Source organism: Cyprinodon tularosa, unplaced genomic scaffold (assembly GCF_016077235.1).
Source record: "Cyprinodon tularosa strain WSP-4 unplaced genomic scaffold, ASM1607723v1 ctg396, whole genome shotgun sequence".
Taxonomy (NCBI): Eukaryota; Metazoa; Chordata; class Actinopteri; order Cyprinodontiformes; family Cyprinodontidae; genus Cyprinodon; species Cyprinodon tularosa.
In genome coordinates this window covers 337,047-363,153 of record NW_024039114.1, presented here as the reverse complement: position 1 = coordinate 363,153, position 26,107 = coordinate 337,047, and the positions used below count along the sequence as shown (strand labels likewise).

Here is a 26,107-nt window from a genome sequence, read left to right as displayed (position 1 = left end):
TTATGTCCTCCACTTTTCTATCATCGCCTCCTTGCTTTCTGAGCACAGCAGCAACACTGACGCAGCTCCGCCATGCAGCGACGCTAAATGGGCACCATTTAGGTGATAACTCACAATTGGTAGTAACAATAGACTTTATTGGAGAAATATTTAGTTTGATGCAAATATAATACTAAAACTAGCTGATTATTTTTATGAATGTAATATTTTTTATATGTATGCTGCCATGCTGTGGCACAGCAATGAATTCTGGTTGAATGAGATATGCTAGGTCTGCGACTGCTAGCTCTGTCCAGCCAAAACAGCTATGAGTAGCGTTAAATCTTTCCGGTTTGAATCGGAGAATGTTAAAATTGATGAGGATGCAGTAATCACATGAGGTGATGAAGATGAGGAAGAGGAGCGAGTTGGCCAAAGAGCCTGGTGTTTGTGTGGCTGCTATTAAGGAATGCTAACCTAGATAGAGAGCTAAGCTACAAAGCGCCACTTATTGAGGCTATTTTTGGTTAGCATTAGGATGAAAACATTCTCTCAGACATATCAGAACGATGCATTAGACTGACTGAATTATGCTTCACTGTCACTTTAACAGTCATTCAATATCTCCTGATTTGATTTGGATTTCACTTTATTTTCGGCTAATGGTGTTAGCTTTAGCCAATCACATTTGTTTGTTTCAACAGATATCTCATTTATATGGGCTCATGGAAACTAAGCAGCAGGTACGCAGTCTGGCACTGACTAAATTGACACTAGTCAAACACAATTCAGTTAATGCATACAGAAAAATGGGCGTTTAAACATTCCTTTCTGCACAGTCTCATCCCGCCTCGGTCACTGCTCCCTTCGCTAAAGCCCACTCCACAGGCTCTCAACGCGATTAAGGTCTGGGCACTTCATTCTGGTTAGAGTCCCAGAAGAACTTAATGAACTCCATATGTTTAGGTTTGCGATTAGAGGACTGGCAACACTGTCAAACAACTCGCTGGCACGTAAATGACATCTGAACACCGGTAAAAACTACACAGCTTTCACAGGCTTGGAGGTCACACACTGCACAACCGGACCTGCTGCAGGATTTATCAGCCCAACTAAAGCAAACTGAGCACCTCAACCTCTGATAGGAAATATTGCAAGAGCAAAAATTTGAGTAAACACAGCCGTAGAAGGCGCTAAGAGAAGATTTTCTCTGCTCGATACACAGGGGATGATGGCATCAGTAACTGTTATCTTAACTTCTTTTTTCTTGCGTTTAAACATGCTTCAGCTGTTTTCAGTGATCTTTATTACCAACTAGGTCCAGTGTGGAAATCTACAACAGGGCAACTCCATTCAACAGGCTTAAAATGGAAAAGGCATCAACAAAGAATGATCTAATATAGACATAGGGACCCCTTTTTCATCATCCATCTCTATTCTCCCACTTTGCAGAACCTGTTAGTTCAATCTCTAACATTGTGCTCTCTCTGTTTTTTCTCATAGTAGTTTCTCCTCGTCTGTTCCTGTTTGGCTGCGACTCCATCCTGGAGAGAAATATCAGCTGTGCTGCTGCCATCAACACCTTTGTTTATAGATGTTGGAGATCGTCCTGTTTTGAGTGTAGTCCTGTTTTTCCTGACTGTGACTGAGTGGATGTGCTCTCTTCATCCTCTGGCATGGGAGCTGGCTCGGAGCTCGTCTGCCTGGCTGTTTGTTTCCTGGACGGTGCCGCCTTTTACAGTTGCCCTGCTTCTATTTCTATGTCTGCTTCTGTCCCCTTGAACCCAAGTTGGACTCTGCAAATGACCGCTCACACTGAGCCTGGTTCTGCGGGAGGTTTCTTCCTGTTAAAAGGGAGTTTTTCCTCTCCACTGCCGCTACAACAATGCTTTCTGTGAGGGATTGCCTTTGAGTCAATGAAGCAATGCAATCAACTGGTTTTCCTTAGATAGAAAACTTTGAATCAATTTGACTGTATGATCTGGTTGAACTGTAAAGTGCCTTGAGATGACGTGTTGTGAAGCGGAGCTATAAAAATAAACTGAATTGAATTGAAAATGCATTCTGCTGATTCTAAATCTTCCTACATTTTAAAAGGAAGTTTTAGGTGCACCAATTAATCTTCCTTATCTGATTGTATAAAAATCTGTTTTCCAATTATATAAATACTTTTTTTGATGTGAGACTGAACTACTACAATAAAAGAGTTTTTATTTTCAGGTGTTTTCCATTCCCTTACCTGGGATAGCAACAATTTGGTGCACATCAGTATATGCTCTCATCTACATTCTCAAAGCAGAATTCCGGCCATTTTATTTTTTATGCCTTTTCAGTGCAATACATTTCTGTTGAAATATATCTTCAAAAGAAATAATAAAAAAAAAAAGGCCAACCTGGAAGAAAGTGAAACTTTCAGCCAACATGCCCGGCACACTGAAATATTCCCCTTGGAACTAGATGTTCTGCCCTGAGGTGCAACACAGAGCCCCTTTTATTTCACCCTTGATTCAAATGCACAGAGGAAAGTCATGGCGCAAACAAAAAGACGGGGGTAAAGCACTTGTGAACTTAGCTAAGCCACAAAGACTCCATGATCCAAAGCCCACTGACAAAGGCGATAACCAGCTCCAGATGATATCAACCCAAAAGCTTGCATAGGGCTGCTATTATTAGCTCTTCTTCTTGAATCTAAAACAAGGTTCATCAAACTAGTGGAGGAGACGGACACCGTGAATGTAGCCGTCTCCCATCCCCCAACTTTTCCTTTTCCAATCCCAGGAGATTGGCTCCAACAGCCAGTAATGAATAGATGTGGAGACTGACCAGAGTAGTGATGGTGCAGTGATAAAATGTTATAGGCAGCAGATGACTGCATTTTCCTTTTGACCTTCGCCTTCACGTCCAATCATCTCCCGTCTTTAGTAACAAAGAAAAAGCAGGACTTAAAAATACCAATGTTTTCAATCCAGAGGAGAGAAGAACATCACCGTAGTTCCAATGATTTGTTGCTAACTGTTTACAAAGAGACAAAGAATCAAAAATAAATATGAAGAGCTGCTTCATTTAAAAAATAATTAATAAATACCGTTAGAAAATTATCAAAATTAAATAAAAAAACTCAATGAAATAAAATCAAATGTACATTTAAAACAAATGCTTTAACTTATTTCTACATTTATTTATTTACCATAAGGCATCTAATGATTGTATTGCAAAGAGATAAAATCTATCAATTATTTTTTATATTTATTGAGTAATAAAGGGAAAAAAGAAATAATCAACAATATTTAGACCTTATTTGAACCAGATGAAGATCAAATTCTGCTCCTTTAAGAGCTCAAGATCCAATCACTTTACAAACAAGCTTTAAAAAAAAATATATATATATATACAGGTGCTGGTCATAAAATTAGAATATCATGAAAAAGTAGATTGATTTCAGTAATTCCATTTAAAAAGTGAAACTTGTATATTATATTCATACATTACATACAAACTCATATATTTCAGATGTTTATTTTGTTTAATTTTGATGATTACAAATGACAACAAATGAAAATCTCAAATTCATCATATCAGAAAATTAGAATATTGTGAAAAGGTTCAAAATTGATGGCCCCTGGTGCCACACTCTAATCAGCTAATTAACTCAAACCACCTGCAAAAGCCTTTAAATGGTCTTTCAGTCTAGTTCTATAGGCTACACAATCATGGGGAAGACTGCTGACTTGACAGTTGTCCAAAAGACGACCATCGACACCTTGCACAAGGAGGGCAAGACACAAAAGGTCATCGCTAAAGAGGCTGGCTGTTCACAGAGCTCAGTGTCCAAGCACATTAATAGAGAGGCGAAGGGAAGGAAAAGATGTGGTCGAAAAAAGTGTACAAGCAAGAGAGATAACCGCACCCTGGAGAGGATTGTGAAACAAAACCCATTCAAAAATGTGGGGGGGATTCACAAAGAGTGGACTGCAGCTGGAGTGAGTGCTTCAAGAACCACCACACACAGACGTATGAAAGACATGGGTTTCTGCTGTCGCATTCCTTGTGTCAAGCCACTCTTGAACCACAGACAGCGTCAGAAGCGTCTTGCCTGGGCTAAAGAGAAACAGGACTGGACTGCTGGTGAGTGGTCCAAAGTCATGTTCTCTGATGAAAGTAAATTTTGCATTTCCTTTGGAAATCAAGGTCCCAGAGTCTGGAGGAAAAGAAGAGAGGCACTTCATCCACGTTGCTTGAAGTCCAGTGTAAAGTTTCCACAGTCAGTGATGGTTTGGGGTGCCATGTCATCTGCTGGTGTTGGTCCATTGTGTTTTCTGAGGTCCAGGGTCAACGCAGCCACATACCAGGAAGTTTTAGAGCACTTCATGCTTCCTGCAGCTGACCAACTTTTTGGAGATGCAGATTTCATTTTCCAACAGGACTTGGCACCTGCACACAGTGCCAAAGCTACCAGTACCTGGTTGAAGGACCATGGTATCCCTGTTCTTAATTGGCCAGCAAACTCTCCTGACCTTAACCCCATAGAAAATCTATGGGGTATTGTGAAGAAGAAGATGCAATACACCAGACCCAACAATTCAGAAGAGCTAAAAGCCACTATTAGAGCAACCTGGGCTATCATAACACCTGAGCAGTGCCACAGACTGATCGACTCCATGCCACGCCGCATTGCTGCAGTAATACAGGCCAAAGGAGGCCCAACTAAATACTGAGTGCTGTACATGCTCATACTTTTCATGTTCATACTTTTCAGTTGGCCAACATTTCTATAAATCCTTTGTTTTTATTGGTCTTCAGTAATATTCTAATTTTCTGATATGATGAATTTGAGATTTTCATTTGTTGTCATTTGTAATCATCAAAATTAAACAAAATAAACATCTGAAATATATGAGTTTGTATGTAATGTATGAATATAATATACAAGTTTCACTTTTTAAATGGAATTACTGAAATCAATCTACTTTTTCATGATATTCTAATTTTATGACCAGCACCTGTATTAGAGCAACCTGGGCTATCATAACACCTGAGCAGTGCCACAGACTGATCGACTCCATGCCACGCCGCATTGCTGCAGTAATACAGGCCAAAGGAGGCCCAACTAAATACTGAGTGCTGTACATGCTCATACTTTTCATGTTCATACTTTTCAGTTGGCCAACATTTCTATAAATCCTTTGTTTTTATTGGTCTTCAGTAATATTCTAATTTTCTGATATGATGAATTTGAGATTTTCATTTGTTGTCATTTGTAATCATCAAAATTAAACAAAATAAACATCTGAAATATATGAGTTTGTATGTAATGTATGAATATAATATACAAGTTTCACTTTTTAAATGGAATTACTGAAATCAATCTACTTTTTCATGATATTCTAATTTTATGACCAGCACCTGTATATATATGTTTCCATTATTTCTTCCTTCAAAAGATGGCATAATTTATTTTAGAGTTTACTCCATTTTTTTATTGATCAGTTTACTAAATTACTAAATTAGTTGTGCTTTTTCTTTCTCATCAATCATTTCCAGGAAACTCAAATGCTTTTTCTTCCCTGATATATTTTAAGATTTATTGACTTGTTTACAAAGTCAATTTAATATATCTTGAAGTAAATAAATAATCTATTAAGCTGCATCTAAAGTTCATAGGGACATTTATACATTTTCGTAGAATATCTATCAATAAAGGTTATTTTAATTTTGAACGGAACAGCTCTATACAAACACAGACATCTAGGCCTGATTTCTACACTTAAAAGAAAAAGAAGGAAGGAAAAATCTGTGTCTCCTACAGGGGAATGGGGGGGTGGGCAGCTATTTATCTTTCATGTTGGATCCCTCTGGTCAGAAGACGGATCATTTGCATGAGAATACATGCCTATGCTGAACTGTTAAGATGGGGGAGGCGAGCTGTTTAATTCAGCAACAGCAGTGGCTTGTTGGGGATAATTCCTGTGCATGGCCAGGGGAAGATTAGAATTGGTTTTCTCATCGTGTTAGAGCAAGCAGGGCGGTTCGTCCAGCAGCGCAGAGAAGAAGCTCGCTGGTTTGCTCCCCGTGCGTTTCCTTCAATGGTGATTAAGAGCCTGACGTTAAAAGATCCCTCAAGTTTTCCGCCCTTCACTACACCCATGTCTACGGCTCGCTCCCTCTTCCCCCTCCTTTCCCCCGGAGAGAGGGGATTACTGACAACACTGCTGCGCACAAATGGCACTTGCTCAAAATTAAAAGACTTTCACAGGCTACTAATCTAATAACGGTGGAAAAAAGGGTGGCAGGGAATGAGTGAGCTGCCCCCCAAAAAGGACAGGAGCGGATTTTCCTGTTTACCCCCAAAACGCTGAAAAAGAAGCTGCAACTAAAACAGCTCAGAATGTCCTGGGAGGCTCAGCAGAAAGTCCAAATAAGAGCCGTGGACCAGGCAGCGGAGCGGGAAGGCGTCTAGTAGTGACATTTGAGCAGACTGAAAGATTCAGACTCATCATCATAAAGTTTATCAACCTGAATCATCTCAGGCGGAGTAACACTGCCGATAATGAACTGGATGTGAAGGAGGAAGGTGCGAAAGGCCCCAGGCTCTGTTTCCCAACTATAGGCTCATTGTTATAGCTTTATACATTTCAAATTAGCATGCTTTCGTTAGCAGGCCTCTCACTTTGCTGATCGTACACCTAGATTCCTTCTCTCTGGGAAAATATCTCAGGATACAAACGAAATCCTCTCCAATCAAAGGGCCACTTAGTGGAAGTTTAACAGAAATCTGGGCTCTTTGAAAGGAAAATATGTTATATGCAGCATTGAACCTGAGAAAGGAGAGAAGTAGCTCTTCTTTTGAACACAGATATCTGGGAATGGCCATCTCCACAGAGATTGCTATGCTTCGGATTAGTCCTTAAAATAACTGTACCATGGGTGGTTCTAGACAGGGGCCAACGGGGGGCCAGTGCCCCTGTAGATCATGTCCTGGCCCCTGTTATAGCTCCTGTACTGAAGACATAATACTCAAATAAATTCTAATGATGATATGCGCTAGGGGTGGAACGGTTCACAAAATCCACGGTTTGGTTAGCATGACATGTTGGTCATGTTGCTGTTAGCATAAACAAAATGTGTTGCACAATGCTTGCACACTGTTTTTATCCACAACTTTCTTTCCGCCGTCATCGTAGGTCACTCTAAATGCAAAGTGGTCCCATACAGCAGACCTATAAAGTGCTGCTGGCGCGTCTTCCAACTCCTGTTCTTTCCCACTCGCCACACCCACACAATTCTCCACAACAACTGAATTTTTTCTGCTACACCCGGCTACGCTGCTTTGCTTCTTCTTCTTCTTCTTCTTGTTTACTACTGGTGGTTGGCTTTGGTCGCAGTACCGCCACCTTCTGCTCTGGAGTGTAAACGCTTCACCTATGAGAAAAAGGAGCAGCGCACGAACCAAACGAAACACACGCGAACCGAACAGAGACGGTCGAACCGAACGATTCGGACGGTTTTCATAAACCGTTCCATTCCTAATATACGCTGGAACAGACATGGTTACTAATAGCTCCTTTAAATCTATTTCTTTTTTTTTCTTCACAAATTCTGTTTCACTAATTATTTAAGGTGATACCTTCAGTGGTAATGAGATAGGATCCCAGTTTTCATCTTCTACATTTTTGTTGTTGTTGAAAAATTAAGAAAAATACTCTTACAGCTGAATCTATCAATTTTTCTTGAGTTCAAATTCAGATTTTATAGAAAACGGTAATTTTAACTTAAATTCAGTCAAAAATATTTAAAATTCTGAATCCATATTGACCTAATAAGACAGAATAGAAATTTCACTTTATGCAGCTACCCTAATATATTTGTATCACTTGCCCTGTTTTTTTATTTCATGCTTTTTTGTACCCGAATGAAAACACACTGGCCCCGTCCTGGCCCCCTGGTACATTTGGTCTAGAACCGCCACTGAACAGCAAATAGAAAACAAAGCTGATAGACGAGCTGATGACCATAAAACTCATGTCACTCTTTACCAGTTTTGATCTGTGACTGGTTGGCCCACCACTAAATGTGCAACCTTTTTTTCTGACAGTGAAAAATGTCTAAATTAACTTTATAAAATATTATTTTACATTCAGAGCACATTATGTATGCTCAAATCTCTTACTGGGAAGGTTTTAAGTAAGCTGTGTGTCTGCATGAAGCACATATGTGCTTCCATATCCTGTCGGCTCAGAGCCGATAAGTTCAATAAACAAATAAGACCATCCTGAATATTGTAATAGTTAACAAACTAGCAGTTACTGGCTGGAGGCGTCATTCCATCTGTATTTAGTAATCACCATGTGAAAGCCTTCCCTTTTCCAGTTAGAAGCTAAAGGTGGTAAAATAATTGCTGCTTCACTTTTACTGCCTCTGCTTGTTAGCTCAGCGATCACGTCTCATATTAAACCCATTTGGATACTGTGATTCTAACGAGGGCTGCTAAATAAATACGGTTCCATCATTAATGTAATATCACTTTATGCTGCATTACTATTTCAAAGCTGCATGTACTTCCATAAATATTAGATCATTATTTATAGTAAAGTATCACAAATCCATGTTTTCCATCAATGATATAGAGCGATCCAAATTATTACAGTAGCTTAAAGACTTTCTGAAAGAATGATGCCCTGTTTGATATTTTATCGTTTTATTTCTGTGTTTTACATTTTGTTTTGATACAAAAACAAAAAAATACTTAGGGAGTTGTTCACTGATTTCAGCCTTTTCACAAGCATACAGAACAATGGGATGTATTAGGCTCCATAAACAGTATCAGGACAATCAATAGGTGGATATCGCTTTACTTTAACAGGAGCATTGGTGTTTGGAGGTTTTTGTTTTTATACGAGTAAAAGTGGCTTGGCTCCTTTAAGGAAACCGTCTTAAAGGGGTGACAGAATGCAAAACCGAGTTTACTTTGTCATAGATTATTAACGATAGTTCAGTGGGTGAAATGGACGTAAAGAGAAGTTCCAACCCCATCGACATGTCCTTTCTCTGCAAATCTCTCAAGCTCCAGGGCTGGTCTGGGAACCCCAGCTGCTGGGGACGGAGCGACCGAACCCGACCCGGTGACGGTAACGGAAGCATACCGTTCTGCATAATGCCCGCCACCTTTGCATCACGTCCTCACCTTCTGAGGACAGCAAAGTTTGCTGCTTCTTAATGGAGCACAGCTAAATGGGCGCTAATTAGGTCATAACTTAAAAGGTATGATGGAGGATTTTCACAATTTTTAAAAAAGACCTGCACATGCACAGCGCCTATTAAATGCATCCCAGAGCGTGCTCAAGCCCATTTCTCCTCCTCCACGCTCTGTTTAAAAGTTGCTGTTTGCATTGATAATACAAGCTTACTTTCCTAAAGATGATTTGCAATTTTTTCACTATGTCAGACTCTCACCGGTAAGTGAAAATGGGGACGAGCACGTAGGACAGCCATGCGTAAACATATCATGAGAATGAGTGACAATAGGGGGTTTTCAGTGACGTCACGGAAAGTAATACGTCATGACGCCCAAGCCCTATTATTAATATATTCTTACATGTTTTAAATGCTTGACAGTTAATTACCTGTGACAAAGTGAGCACTGCAGACTGTGGCGTGTTCCAGCTTAACACCGTCCAAATCGGACCTGGATATCCGTGTCAGCCATAGGTGACGGCGTTGTTCAGATAGCTGTTTTGTTTTTTCACATTGATTCACGATTACGGCTGGTATGCGATAGAAAGAGCGTTGATCTCCACCTCCACGGGTCGTGCAACCAACAATTACACACGATTTCACCATTTTTCACTGTCAATACTGCCTAATGCTGCCACCCAATATGGCGGACGCGCTGAGTAGTCACATGAGCGTGACGTCACCTGAAAACCCCCTATTAGGAGGACCACTTAGATGATCCATCCAGAAAAAGAACCTCCTCCACTATACATTTAAGGTGTATTCGTACCAAACGTGGCTCCTACAGTGAGGGTGGTGGATGTCCCTACCTGATCCCTCCCTGAAGCACGATCCGTTCTGTGCATGTCCGACCAGATATTCATCCGGGTGTCTATAAATAATGTAATTATGGTACTAAAACGACTTAATTCTATCCTTAACTCCCAAAAAAACTCTAATACACATCTGTAAAAAATGTTTTATAACTTTTGTGAGACAATTTTGATGCTTTTAACATTTACTTTGTTAAACTGCTTCTCTGACGTCATCACCAGGCATGCTCAGATGCAGTTTTTATCTGCATTTTAGTTGTTTCTTGCTTTAGATTACGCACTATATAGCATAAGGTAAAAATGAAACAAAAACATAAAACTCAAAAACATTATATTTATGTTCAAATACAGAGCTGAAAGAGCTACTAGCCACTGGAATGCTGACCAAACAGAACAAGGTTCTGCTGACAGCTAGCATTGAGCAGCGCCGAGAGCTAACATTATCATACATGGCATCTCTGCACCAGCAGTAAACAAAGTCCTTAAATCTTTCGACAAATAAATCAGATTATTATACCAAGTCAGATCAACTTCCAAAGTATCGATTCAGTCAGTTTGTTGTTAATTAGAGTAAAATATTTTGATATGAAGGAAATTAACAACAGGTGCTTTAAAGGGGCAACAATGAACCAAAACACAGAAGTTGGTTGTTCTGGATTTGACCTGGGCTCAGTGGCACCACTGGTAGCAGGAGGAATACACAGATTTAATCCTAAACATTCAAACATAAGAAGTAGGGTATAGGAAACAGTCAATAATCAAACAAACAAACAAACACAAAGCAGCTGATGCATTTGTGATTGCTTCCAAAGGGAGCAGACTGAAAGCATTCCAGAGGTTACAACGTCAGACCAAGCGTTCATTTACATTCAACACTTTAGATATGTTTCATGTTCTTTCAGAACAAATAAAGATGCTCCAAAAAAAAAAAAAACATCCCTGCTGCTTAAAAAGAAGCGCCCTCCATCAGAGGCCCTAAGCCAACCGCTTCGGGTTATTACCAGCAGGCGTCAGGCTTGAATGAGCTGCCATTCGTAGCCTTCGGCTTCCATTCTGAGTCCACTTCAGGCGCACAGTCTGATAATGAACGAGGGTCACAGACTGCAAACCACACTGTTCTTACTCTAAAAGGGAAAAAAAAGTAAACTGCCTCCTTTCTGCATGGATGCCTGCACATACTGTACTTCTCACCCGAGCAGCGGCTGCCCACCTGAGCCTCTTCTGAGGACGAGCGACCCTCGACTCTACGCCTAAGAAAGAAAAGGTGAAGCGCAGAATCCCAGGCATCTCTGAGGAGCGGAGGATGCCCTGCAGATGTTGGCACTGGACAGATTATCAGTTGGCTGAGCGATAAAGGCAAGGTGGAATCACACAGATAACAACACGTCCTTATTGCTCTCAATTACAGGGCATCCCTCCGGTGCCTTTCTGACAATCATTTTCTATGACTCAATCAATAACAAATCTTCAAATCAAGTGTTTCCTTTTTAAAAGCTCTGAGCTCTGCGTTTTTCCTTCATCTCTTACAGCAATCCTTCCTTTATAGCTTCATAACCTTGAGTTAATCTCAGAGGCTCACAGGTAAGAGAGAGAATTTTATATCCACAGGACTTTTTTTTCTTGCTCTTGTAGGAGCAGAGTCGATTATTTTCTCTTAAAGACCTTCTTTCTTCCCCACACTGCCCGGTTTCATTAAAGCTACTACCACCCCGGGCAGTGCTCTGCAACCTCTGAAGCACAGAGACTAAAACAGGGTCCAACAGCACAGCTGGATCGACGCTAAAGGCTCCTTACCTGCCAGCTCGTGGTGGATCAGATTAGCGAAGTTGGGGTCGTCCCCCCACCAGAAGAGCCAGAGCTCTCTCCAGCCCTGCCGCTGGCTGCGCCGCCACACGCTCAGCACGTCGGCCTTAAGGCAGCGGCTGAAGCTGCACAGGATGGGGTCCTCCTCCGTCACCGGGAAGAGGATGGGAGCAGAGGTGGGGCCCTGCCACACAAACTTCTTCCATCTGATCCCCGTCAAGTCAGCCTGCAGCAGAGAGGGGAGGGGGAGAGAAGATGGTTAGAGGAAAGGATTTACTGGTTCAGATCCAATTCAGCACTTTGGAGGGAGGAGGCTGCTGAGCACTGTTAAAAAGGTAGATATCATCTCTCTTTGATGAGGTAGCACTTCCTGTGACTAGATGATTACTGTCCTAGGAATATGCAAAGAGAGAAAATGAATGGAACATACAGAGGCTTATAGAAGCATTCTTGTTTTTCTCTACATCTTTTACTTTAAGCCTCATTCATCTGCCCATCAGGTCCAATAAGCCTCCCTGAAAAAATGAATTCCCAAACCCTGATGCAGCCACCACCATGTTTACTAAGGCATATGTAGACTGATTTACAGTGTTTGATTTAAGGCCACTTTATGCTTCTGACGCATAGCCTCTGTGCACACCCACGCTCCCTGCGCAGATGTTCTGCAACCGTCATCTCAAAGAAATCCCGACTACGCAGTGTTGGAGTATTTCGGATTCAAACCAAATGACCGAGGCGAACCGTTGAACCTATGCGAGCCAGTATGTCAGATTTGTCATAAAACAGTAGCAACTAAGAGCAGCAATAAAACCAACCTACACACGCACCTTAAGCACAACCGCCCAGCAAAGTTTCTCCAGCTGGGGACAAAAAGTACAAGCGGTGCCCCGTCTGTGTCTTCAAGTTCGCGACAGTCCACCATCACTGAAGCAATTAATCGACAGGCAGAATACAAAAAGGACGGCGCAAAGTGGCGCGCGCTCACAGACAGCGTAGTTCATTTAATTGCTAAAGAGATGCTCCCATTTAATATTGTTGAAAAGCTGGCATATTGAAAAATGTTGCAGACATTTGATAGACAGTATGAATTCCCCAGAAAACATGCATATCACCAACGTGATATTTTGTATATACGTTTTTATTTTCACTGTGGTTTTATCTTGTGTTTAGTTTTTATTCAAGTGTATTTTAAGTTAACAGAGACTGAGTCCATTTGATTTTTATTTCTCATTTTATTTTGTTAACCAGTTCTAGTGTTAAGTGTTCTGTTGAAAATAAAGTGTGTTTATCTTTGGCGGGAAAATGCATGCATTATTACGTACCGTATTTTCACGACCATAAGGCGCACCGTACTAAAAGGCGCACTCTCAGTTATGTGTGCCATTTCTGTATTTAACACACACATAAGGCGCACCGGACTATAGGGCGCATTTTTTATATACAGGTACATGTCCTCTACTACCTTTAAATACCTCTACTGCGTATTTTAAAAATACAGCGGGCCCAAAACTGAGTATGACTGTGCTTTATTCATGTATTTATTACAAAGTATTAATCAAACCTGCGAGCTGGCCGTGAGACAGACACATCGCAGATGAGAGAGCTGTGATGACTCCTAAATTAACTTAAAATCCTGAAACCTGCCGACGGAATATGTTCGCTTTTATTGCCGGTATCCTGGTGCCTGCAGTTTAAATTATTTAGATGAAAAACACCTGCCAGCCACCGCGGTGAGGCCGCTGTTGAATGGATTTCTGCTGTCGGTGCACCGCTGGTATGTGGGGGTCTGAGCGCCTCCGACAGAAATAGATAATCTGGATGAACTGACTGCAATTAAGTTTTCAGGTGGCCTTTCTCACTTAAAAACATATTAAAACTACTTTATTCCCACTGATCACAGCAAATATAGCTGCAAGATTTAGATTATTTAGATGAAAAAACACCTGCCAGCCGCCGCGGTGAAGAGGAGGAGACCCGCCCAGAGGCTGCTGTTGAATTAAGTTTTCAGGTAGAAAAATAGAGCGGGAGCAAAACTGAGTATGTTTGTGCTTTATTCATGTATTTATTACAAAGTATTAATCAAACCCATCAAAGTCATCCTCCTCTGTTTCTGAATTAAACAGCTGCGCTAAATCAGACATGCCAGTTTCCCATTCTTCGCTGTCAGAGTCACTTTCCGTGCAGCGCGGCTCCTCAGAAATGATGCCGGCTTTTGCAAAAGCTTGAACAACAGAGCCAGCAGACACGTTAGTCCAAGCATCTACAATCCATCCGCAAACGGTGGCGTAACTTGCCCAGCGCTGCCTTCCACTTATCCTGAAACTGTGGTCTCCGTCTGTCATCCATCGCTCCCACGCCGCTCGCAGCCTTACTATGAACGGCCGCTTCACACCGATGTCGAGCGGTTGAAGTTCCTTTGTCAGACCCCCGGGATAACGGCGAGCACAGCATCCATTTGATTCACCTTTTTTTTTCCACATCGGCTGTGAGATGGGCACGCAGCGATGGTGATGCGTGGAAAAAAGCACCTGGTCTCCTCACATACACCTGGCTTTCATCATCTCCAGCCTTTTTCATTTGCGTTAATGTCATCAGAGCGCTGTGTCTGTCTCGCTGTCAGCTCCCAGATCAGCTTCTCTGATTGGTTGATGCGGCGCGTCCAGCAGCAAAACTTCAATTTTTCCATCTCGAGCAGCAGCAGCGTGTTGGCGGTGCGTCAGATACTTAGACGCTCCCGAGGCGCTGCGGCTGCTGCTCAAAACGCGCTTTTTGCTGCACCTATACGCGCGTCAACCATTGACTTTGCATGTAAACTCGCTGCTTCTGCTGCACCTGCTGGGTCCGGTTCACACCGATGTCGAGCGGTTGAACAGCGAGCACAGCGTTAATTTGTTTCCCCATGTTTTTCACATCAGCTGTGAGATGGGCACGCATGGAGTCACATATTAACAGCGATGGTGATGAGTGGAAAAAAAACACCTGGTCTCCTTACATTCAGCCACTCTTTCATCATCTCCTCAATGAGGTGGTCTCAAAAGTCGCAGTTACAACACACATAGGGCGCACCGCACCAAAGGGCGCACCGCACATTTTGAGGGAAAAAAAAGACGTTTAAGTGCGCCTTATAGTCGTGAAAATACGGTAATTTCCATTAAATCAGTGTCTTCAAACAATATTATAGTTTATCGCAATTAATCGATCAGCAAAATTTGTTATCGTGACAGGCCTATGTCTGTGTGGTCGTCCTCCTTGATTCGGTGCCGGGCACGCCATTTTTAAAAACCGAGGAACAATGGACAACTACGACGAAAGTTTAATCAGTCTTTTTGCCAACTCCATTAATGGAACCTGTTCCTCTTTGATGCCTAGCAACTCTAGAGCCATCTAGCAGACACATCTGTCAGAAGATGATGAAACTGCTGTGTGTCCCTAGAAATTCCAGACAGACGGTGCAGAAGCATACCAGCAAAACTGGTTCGCGACCAGACCCAGGCAACAATTGATGTGTGCAGTTGTAGAAGTATAACCTGCCATCTATACTCTGGTGACTTCATTCCTCCACGTTAGCCGTTTCCATTTCAGACTTAAAGTTTAAAACTTCAGGCTAAATTCAAACGATGGCTTCCTTTCTTTCCACTATAGAAGATCTTTTCTGACGCATTTTTTACCATGTGGCTTGAAGATCTCCCCACAGCTGCTTAGCAAACAGTGAAATAGAAGGTCTGGAAGTAAAACTTAAATAAATGGTCCCCGCTACTGTGAGAAACCGATGAATAACCCCAACCAATCACAAAAGACAGTCCATTGTACACGATTAGTTCCTGACACGTCAATCATGGTTGTCTGGTTGTCCCTCCCCCTGTGCGTGGACCTTGACATATAAACGAATCCTAACTGGTCTGCGAGTCACTTAGGTCAGTCTTCCATATTGCCTGGATAGCAGCGGAAGGAAATTATGTGAAGTTGCCGATGCCAAGAGGAAGGCTGAAGAAGAAAGAGCCAAGACCAGAATATGTATCGGAAAAGCATTGGAACGCTGGCGAAGGCTGAAGGCTGCCACGGTCACTGTATTTCTTCTCGATAGGTGAGATACTAACTTTTCTAGTATCCATCCAGAGATGCTAAAAGAAGGAGACAATTCACAATACCCCTGCTTATTTAGCCAAGACAGAATGTAAATGCTAGTGCTGTACTAAAATGTATAGTTGTGTGCCATATCGGTGGAGATTTCCCTGCACATCGTGCATCTAAACATTTTAATAGAGTAGCTCTATACCGTACATATTGTGATTCCCATGTGTTTTTTGTTAGTTATAACAACGTGATTGGTCAGCAACTACCCAGCTCGACACCTTTAAAGCAACAACTTTTTAAGCCCACTCCACCTCTACCTCTGTCTGCTATTCTGCCTCACTCTCTGGCTCTGATATGCAAGTACCTTATGTTCAAGTAAACATGACTTTCAAAGCTCATGCTGTCAATGTAATGAACGCACCATGTTTTGGTTAAATATAATCAGATTCAGGCCCCGTCCACACGAAGTCAAAACGAACACGAAACGCTAATATTTTCCAGAACGTTTGTCGTAAAGACGGAGACGTAAAATAAATGTGAGCATCCACATGAATGCATGAAAACGCTGCAAAATGTATGCCAGGCCTGTAAGTGGCGCTGTGGTGCCAAAGCAAAAATAGGCGACGAAATGTTGGGCATGCGCACTAATATTTATACATGGTTGCCCTGCGGGTCCATTTTCGTGGTTCAGTCAAATTCAGGTGCTGAACTATGTCGTCGATATTGCTCTGTTCTTCCTGGAGATATTCCAGAAGAAGAAGATTCTGTTGTAAGCCCGACAGCAGGGTGAGTAGCATGAGCAGCAACCATTCAACACAGTACGCCGCCATTGTTGTTGTGATACTGTGTCGTGCATGCGTGTTTAGAGGCGACGCTATGACGCATGCGTGTATAAAAAAAAATGCGGTTAGAGCTTAAAGATGGAAACGCGAAAACAGCGTTTCAAAATCTTCCCACTCTGAAGGCTGAATAAAAAAAAGATTGTTTACAGAACCCCGAAACGCCGGCTTCGTATGGATGAGAGGCTGGTTTGGTGAAAAATTTGTGCGTTTAGGCCAGGGTTCAGCTTCGTGTGGACGGGGCCTCAGACATGTAATTTAGGTTCAGGTGAAGTAATGTATACTTGAGCAGATTTTTTTGCTTACGACATATTTCTCTCTCCTATAATTATTAAATATATCATCTTTTAAAGACAGTCTCATAACCTTTTGTTTATATAGAGTTTTTGCATTTTTACTGTTTTATCTCTATAAAAGAGTTTTATTTTGTACTTTTAGTTTCTTTTGTGTTCTTTTGTTCCAATGTTTAAAAAATACCAAAAAACCAGTCAGTGCTCATTATTTGTTTCACGGTTTTGTTTATAAATAAAAAAATAAGGGTATTGATAACGGTAGTAATAAAACATTGGATCTAAAGGAGTATTCTTAAAAGTTGTAGCATGAATATCCTTACAAATATCCACCCAGATTATCTGGTAATATTTGGGACATGTTTTTGTAATTGTTTTGTGATTTTCATGAAGCTGTTTCTTCATCAAGCTTCTAATAAATCTCTTTAGATTCTAGACGGACCGCCATGTCTGCCGGGTTTTCTCTCCTGTATTGGCATCAGCTGATACATCCTTACTTTTGCTGATTCATTAGTGCCTTCAGCAGCTCCCACTTGCTGCTAATCCATTGATAATCTTATGTTTAATTTGTTGATCTTTTTTTTTTTTTGTTTAAATTGAGATTTGTATAAAGTTTGTAATGGCTGCGTCTTTTTTATTGTGGAAGTAAAGGAAGAAAAATGAATATTTGCTCATGTTGGGAATCGGTTTTAGCGGGTATCTGCAAACCAGCTTAAGAGCCTCATGTTGCTCTTTGGTTCCTTTGATGTGAACCTAATGAAACCAGATCAGATCAGATTTGAAATATTAAGGCGGTTAGAAATCGTTCTTCATTACTTATTCTACATTAGTTGAATATGAACAACAGCAAGCAAAAGCATCCATTTTTTTCTTTTGTATTGCTTTTCATCTTTCATATTTACAAATGCTCTCTCAGCTTGCCTGTTTTCACAATATTCTCTTGCTTTTCTTTTTATTTTAATGGTCCCCTTACTTTTAAATGGCCTCTTTTCTGTTATACCTTTAAATGTTTTATTAAAACATCTTTTGTAGCTTTGGTGGCAAAAGTGGCTTTTTGAATTGAAAACATTGCAAAACCCCTGATGTAAAAATAATAAAAATAGAATCATAATCAGCATTTAAACTCCTGTATCAGTGGATCTCTACTTTAACCTTTAATAGATCATTAAAGTTCAAGCTGAGATTAAATATGCACTTTACAAACTGCTGCATTTAATTCAGGGGTATCTGAGTAAACGGGGCTGCAGTGAAATGCATGACACACTTTATAGATTTATTATTCCAAAACATTTAAGAACTTTTAATTTTCTTTTTGGGATTATTAATTATTTTTTAACTAAATTGAAAAAACCTCAGTTTTAGTATCACTAAGTAAACAATAATACTTTTATTATTTGCGATTGTAAAGTGACAAAATCTTAAGATGCTCTAAAACTTTCAGGAAACGGCTGCATTTGGACGCTTGCTTCTGTTCAGGCCGGAGGTACGAGCTTTAAGGAACAAAATGTTCAAAACACATCATGATAGAATAACTCTGGTTAATATGGTTTTCGGCCCTTTAATCTGTATTATTAGAGAGGTCTGCTGGTGGTGGAGTCTGTCTTTATGCATAAAAGACAGATGAAAAAAAAACAAAAAAACAATCCTCCCAGGCATTAAATCACCAGCAGGGTTATTAAGTGTTAAAACAGGAACATTACGCTTCACTGCTGGTCGGGCCGCTGCTTATCGACCAAGTGCCGACACTCTACCCATGTTTACCTAAACACACGCAACACATGGCCGCTGCATCAGAACACAAACGTCCCTCAGGCATCTACTGCTGCCAGCATACATGCTCCTCCATTTATCCTTTCAGGTATCCCTACTAATCTGAGACAACCTGGTCCGTCCATTACGCACCGTTTAGTCCTGCTTCGTTCAGGCAGGGAGAGCTTTGCCGCTCTATATTTCACCCAATTAATCCAACACAATACGGGGGGGGATATCTGGGCTCAAGTTCAGAGGCATCGGGCGTGTAAAAGTGATTACTAGTGGTTGTGGCGAGGCAGTGGTCTTTTGCCTGAGTAGGGATAAGCCGGGAGATTTGTGGAGTTCGAAGGAACGGCGGCGGAGACTGTCTAGCACCGTGTGTCGTCAGAAGGAGCGACGGTTGGCAGCCTATGAGACGCAGTGATAACGGCTTTCCTCGTCCATTTTGGGGATTCAAGCATCTGCCAATAATGCAATACAGCAAAAAAAAAAAAAAAAAAAAACATCCCAGCCTTTTTTTCCCTCCACTATTAAATCCTTAACAGAAAAACCTTTTATCTGGAAACAGCAAAGCTGAAGGATTAACTGATTTATAGACATGAGATTAAGAAAAAGAAACGTATTCAACATATTAAATAGAGAATCAAAGGAACAGATTGGTGACCCACAGGTCCAAATCTGTGAAATCAGACCCATCCTGATCGGACGTCATCACATTAACAAACTATTGATTGATAATTAATTGCAAGTCAGTTCTTCTAGTTACTGAGTGTCAGAGATTTTAAAAACTTTTTATAACATGGATGCATTTCCCATGAAATGTCCAGACAAGTCTGTTTATTTAAACTTATAGAGAGAGCCAGATGTTCTGCTAATAACAGGAAGGCTGAATGGAACCTCATTTTTTATTATTCCAATGGAAAAATAAATTTAAAGTGAGAATCGCTGCTCCCAAAGCAGAGGTCACAACTGTAGGCTTATAAAAATCTTCATCCAAATAACACCAAACTATTTTTGAGCAATCAATGTGAGCTAAAAGCAGCACTTACAAACAAATTGGATTGTTTTAAAAATACATTGGCAGTCGAGGCAGTTTGTGTCCCCCTAGTTTAGCTAATTTTGTAGAAATGTTACGTGCTAAAGCTACAGCTGTTACCCTGGATCAATATTTTTTGTATATTTTTATATATAAACCAGGTCGTCTGCATGTGTGTTGCAGTTAAAGCAGATATGCCCCACCCCCGCCCCTTCCACAGACACCCTGCTGCACCTCTCCCAAACTTTAGGTGACCGCAGACAGTGCAGCAGACAGGACGCCTCTAATTGGTCAAATCTACATCCGCTCTACACAATGCATATTTGCTGTTTGGTAACTTACCGGATCGTTTTGTTTGTATGACCGCCATTGTTGAAAACGACTGGTGAAGATGGATCAGCTAGAAGAGCGAGGTGCGGGAGAACGCTGGGACCCTTTTTCCACCTGGATTCCAGCCCTTTTTCACCCTCATGTCTCTCAGTTGTCGCACTAACTTGCTCCCACTTCCTCACCGCCTCGGCCGTATCTAGAACCAAAGCTAGTCTCCGATTGGCCCTCTTGCATTGTGGCGTGGAATAACGTAGCACAGACCACGCTTCAATATTGGGCATAAACCAAAAATACCTGCGTCATACCTGCAACATGCTCCCTGCGACAAACTGCTGCAGGAGTATAACCAGACCTTGAGGGTGGGGGAATTTTACATGTTTGCAGGGAATCGTCCATTCACTGATCTCCCAAAAACGAAGGAAATTGAGGCCGATCAATCGGCTACCGATTAACCAGTGCAGCCCTTATTCAGAAGCTGAAAAGTTCACTTAGAATTTGCTTTGCAGTGCTAACCAAAAGCATGTAAAAGCGGGTTTATAATCAATGTTTTATTCATTAAACTAAGACGCTTAACATATAAAAGCGCCTGCTATGCCCTATATAAAACAAACATCTCATTTGACTTAATTGGTCTTAAACAATAAATGAGTTAACTCAAAAATGACAGTAACTTATCTCAAAACGCATTCAAATGGAGAAGTCGCACCTTTCCAAATGTTCATCACACAATCACCCGCCTTCCACCATCAGCCACATCAAACTCAACTAAATAGTCTTAGAAACTGGTTTGATTTATACAGCAAACAGGAAGCCAATGTTAATTATTTTTAATCCACCACCAACAACATTAAAAACTTAAAAAATGAAGTCAGGTTGTGTTATATTTTAGTTTCAAGGTAGAATTGGTCTTCCTGATCCTAACAGGATCCCTGCTTCCAGAGGAATCCTACCGCCGCCTCACACGCCTGCTGCGTGGTTTCAAAACGAGCAGAACTGGGTCTGAGCTGCAGCTGCAGTTGGGCTCGCTCTTTCCTGCTGGAGTGCGAGAAGCGCTACTTTACACCTGCACCACGCTCGGAAACATCTGTGCACACAATGGAAAGGGAGGGTGGAAACAACGGTTCGCTGTGAAACCAGATCATAAGCAGTGAAGACGGGCAATTAGGAGGTGAACACCCCGTATCATCATCATCATCGTCTTCGCGACCACGTCCAGTCCCTCGCTCTTGTGTTTCAGCTTACAGAGACAGCTTTGTTCTCCCTCCGTCAAAATTACTTTTTACACTTGTATGTGCTGCTCGGGGAAAGAGAGGAATCCAACAGTTCACTGACGCTCTGATATCCCCAGTGTGAAAAGAAAACGCTCATTCAAAGGAGAGTTTCTGTTGCACTTTCAGAACTGCAGCCGATTTAACCAGCTAAAAACCCTTAATAATAAAGCCCCTCAATTTCCGCTTCTGCACAATTAAAAGTTGTGTGCCTTAAATAGTCTGCAGAAGTGATTCATATCGCGTCTAAAAGACATCAAACGGCCTAAAATCACAGAGAAAGTGCCAGAAAGATCCAGCTTCCCTTTGCTCTTGCAGGTCAGCTCTAAATGGCAGTGAACAAAAGTAGATACAGTTAGAGGGTAATTGCTTGACATTAAAGGATAATAAAAAAATCTCTTCTCATATTTATACAGAAGATTAAAAGGCCCCTCTAGACAAAAACCCTTTCCTATTGTGAGTTCTGTATGTAAAAAGTGACATTTGCGAGTACGTATCCACTGCAAACTACTTGAGTATTTTTATAAGGGATCTTAAAGGGAATTGGCTGAATAAAAAGAATAAGGGGAGGTTTTATGAATGATTGGGACATTAAACCTCTTTGTTTTATTAAAAGAGGAGTCAATTTATTCCATGATTTAATCAGAAACTCCAAAGAAAAACTCCAGTGTGTTTGTGATTTTACTGATCTTTTACTGCAGATTGATTTAAGTAGAAAATCAGGAAAAACACTTCTGGAATAATCTGAGCGGTTTCTTCCACAAAAAGCCTGCTTTTCCATTTGTAGTCAACAAGATCTGTCCGTTTTGTAATCCAGATAAAAGTGCACAGCCCCACTTCAGTCAGCTGACCTGCATTGTGCAGCAACAGCAGGTGGAGAAGCCAGAAATCAGCTCTGAGGTATCACCTGGTTGGAGTTTCTCTCCGTTTGCAAACATGCAGAGAAGCAGAGCTGTGATGTTTCATTCAGAAAAAGTTTAAAAGGTCAAAATGCTTCTTTTTTTGTTGTGTATTCTGTAAATGCTGCAGCTCAATCATTACACATCAATCTACTGAAGATTTGAGGTTAGATAAAGACTCAAAAAAAAGGGTTACACAGCATTAAGCCAAGTCAACACTGAAATCTGAACCGGAGTTGAAGTCCCACCTGTTTGCAGCCACCTGTTGCTGTTGCACCGTCTGTCACCACCTCCGTGAATGAATACAACTGTCTGCCTTTAATATAGATCAACCAAACCATATCTAGACTCTTCTTTACTTAAGTATACTGATATGAACATGCTGGACTTTTTAAAACAACATGCTGCCTTTAAGTAGAGCCAGTTTCTAAAGTACCAATGGACAGAGGAATGACAGAAAGCACCTGATCAAACACAGCTAATTGTAGGGATTTCAGTCAGAGCTGAACTACTGATTAGTGCTGCAGCTACAGCTGCTGCTGGCCTGTTAACTCCTCCTAGTCTAACTCTTTTTTCTTCTTGCTTTTGGACGTTATCAGGACAGCCCCATCTTTCCTGTGGCCTCTCTGGGAGGAAGGCACCTGAGTGCTTGGCAACCTCTTCATAATAATAACTAGCGGCTTTGCTACAAGCAGTTTTCAGAGACGGAGGAATGTAAAGATTTAATCCCTTCGTCGTTAAGATAAAACGAGTTTGTCGCATGTTAACCCAGAAAATATTCGTCCCAACTTTACTGCGTCATACAGGTGCTGGTCATAAAATTAGAATATCATGAAAAAATAGATTGATTTCAGTAATTCCATTTAAAAAGTGAAACTTGTATATTATATTCAAACATTACATACAAACTCATATATTTCAGATGTTTATTTTGTTTAATTTTGATGATTACAAATGACAACAAATGAAAATCTCAAATTCATCATATCAGAAAATTAGAATATTACTGAAGACCAATAAAAACAAAGGATTTATAGAAATGTTGGCCAACTGAAAAGTATGAACATGAAAAGTATGAGCATGTACAGCACTCAGTATTTAGTTGGGCCTCCTTTGGCCTGTATTACTGCAGCAATGCGGCGTGGCATGGAGTCGATCAGTCTGTGGCACTGCTCAGGTGTTATGATAGCCCAGGTTGCTCTAATAGTGGCTTTTAGCTCTTCTGAATTGTTGGGTCTGGTGTATTGCATCTTCTTCTTCACAATACCCCATAGATTTTCTATGGGGTTAAGGTCAGGAGAGTTTGCTGGCCAATTAAGAACAGGGATACCATGGTCCTTCAACCAGGTACTGGTAGCTTTGGCACTGTGTGCAGGTGCCAAGTCCTGTTGGAAAATGAAATCTGCATCTCCAAAAAGTTGGTCAGCTGCAGGAAGCATGAAGTGCTCTAAAACTTCCTGGTATGTGGCTGCGTTGACCCTGGACCTCAGAAAACACAATGGACCAACACCAGCAGATGACATGGCACCCCAAACCATCACTGACTGTGGAAACTTTACACTGGACTTCAAGCAACGTGGATGAAGTGCCTCTCTTCTTTTCCTCCAGACTCTGGGACCTTGATTTCCAAAGGAAATGCAAAATTTACTTTCATCAGAGAACATGACTTTGGACCACTCACCAGCAGTCCAGTCCTGTTTCTCTTTAGCCCAGGCAAGACGCTTCTGACGCTGTCTGTGGTTCAAGAGTGGCTTGACACAAGGAATGCGACAGCAGAAACCCATGTCTTTCATACATCTGTGTGTGGTGGTTCTTGAAGCACTCACTCCAGCTGCAGTCCACTCTTTGTGAATCTCCCCCACATTTTTGAAGGGGTTTTGTTTCACAATCCTCTCCAGGGTGCGGTTATCTCTCTTGCTTGTACACTTTTTTCGACCACATCTTTTCCTTCCCTTCGCCTCTCTATTAATGTGCTTGGACACTGAGCTCTGTGAACAGCCAGCCTCTTTAGCGATGACCTTTTGTGTCTTGCCCTCCTTGTGCAAGGTGTCGATGGTCGTCTTTTGGACAACTGTCAAGTCAGCAGTCTTCCCCATGATTGTGTAGCCTATAGAACTAGACTGAAAGACCATTTAAAGGCTTTTGCAGGTGGTTTGAGTTAATTAGCTGATTAGAGTGTGGCACCAGGGGCCATCAATTTTGAACCTTTTGACAATATTCTAATTTTCTGATATGATGAATTTGAGATTTTCATTTGTTGTCATTTGTAATCATCAAAATTAAACAAAATAAACATCTGAAATATATGAGTTTGTATGTAATGTATGAATATAATATACAAGTTTCACTTTTTAAAGGGAATTACTGAAATCAATCTACTTTTTCATGATATTCTAATTTTATGACCAGCACCTGTAGTTAAGTGGTGCTGGAAGGAAAATGCTGGGAACTGGACATGGAAGCAATGAAAGATCAACGCGGTGAACGCTGTAAGACTACACCTCTGAAAGTTGTAGTTTAACACACATCTCTGCAGCTTCTCTACTGTTACCCACTCTTTACTCCATCCAGACAGTGTCTTGCCCACGACCAAAATCTAATAAATTAGCAAAGATTCCCAAAGGAGTAAATCATGATAATCTAATTAAAATCAAAATAACTCAAATTGGGGAAAAAGTTAAAACAATTAAATGCGGTCTGTTTAACATAAGATCGCTTTCCTCTAAAAGTCTACTAGTTAATGACTTGATTTGTGATAATCACATTGACTTGTTTTGCCTTACAGAAACCTGGCTGCAGCAAGAGGATTATGTGAGCATAAATGAGGCAACTCCTTCAAGCTATTTAAATTTTCACATCCCCAGAAGTTCTGGGCGAGGAGGAGGAGTAGCAACAATCTTCCAGTCTGACTTACTGATTACTCCCAAAACAGTTAATACCTACAACTCTTTTGAACATTTAACCCTTAATTTCCCTGATCCAAATTTCAAGGCAAGAAAACCTCTTCTTTTTGTAACTTTGTATCGTCCACCAGGTCCTTACTCTGAATTTTTAGATGAGTTTTCAGAGTTCCTTTCTGATTTGGTATTAAATACTGACAGGGTCATCATAGTGGGAGATTTTAACATCCATGCTGACATTGAAGGCGATAGCTTAAGAGCAGCCTTTAATGCTATCTTAGACACTATTGGCTTTGTTCAAAATGTGAATAGTCCCACGCATTCTCATCTTCATACTTTGGATCTTGTGCTGACATACGGCATAGAATGTGAAGAAATAACAGTATTTCCTCACAACCCTGTCCTCTCTGACCACTTTCTAATAACCTTCAGGATTACTTTAACAGAGTTCTCCTCCCCCAAAAGAAGGTTCAATTTTAGTAGATCTTTATCAGATAGTGCAGTTATAAATTTTAAAGAATCTGCTTCACTTTCTCTCTCCTCTGTGTCACTGAGCAGTGCTGCAGAGTGCAAAAGTTTAGCTTATTCCCCTTCACAGGTTGATGATTTTGTTGATGGGGTTGCTAGTTCTCTGCGTATTGCCTTAGACAACGCAGCTCCTTTGAAAATGAAAACCGTTAAAAATAGAAAGCTTGCTCCTTGGTTTAATGCAGAGCTGCGTACTTTGAAGCAAAATGCTAGGAAACTGGAGAGAAAATATCGCTCCACAGGCCTGCGAGAGTCCTTCCTAGTCTGGAAAAATGGTTTACTGCTGTATAAGAGGACCCTTTGTAAAGCAAGAGCAGCATACTTCTCCTCATTAATAGAGGAGAATAAGAATAATCCTAGATTTCT

General features: G+C 41.0%; 1 protein-coding gene across 1 annotated transcript in view; it reads right to left on the bottom strand.

Moving 5' to 3' along the window:
• Positions 1–26,107, bottom strand: part of med13a (mediator complex subunit 13a) — a 145,704-nt gene that overhangs the window by 107,562 nt on the left and 12,035 nt on the right. Inside the window, exon 2 of the mRNA XM_038297763.1 lies at positions 11,817–12,051. Coding sequence (XP_038153691.1) covers positions 11,817–12,051 — 235 coding nt within the window. The remainder of the gene's footprint in view (positions 1–11,816; positions 12,052–26,107) is intronic.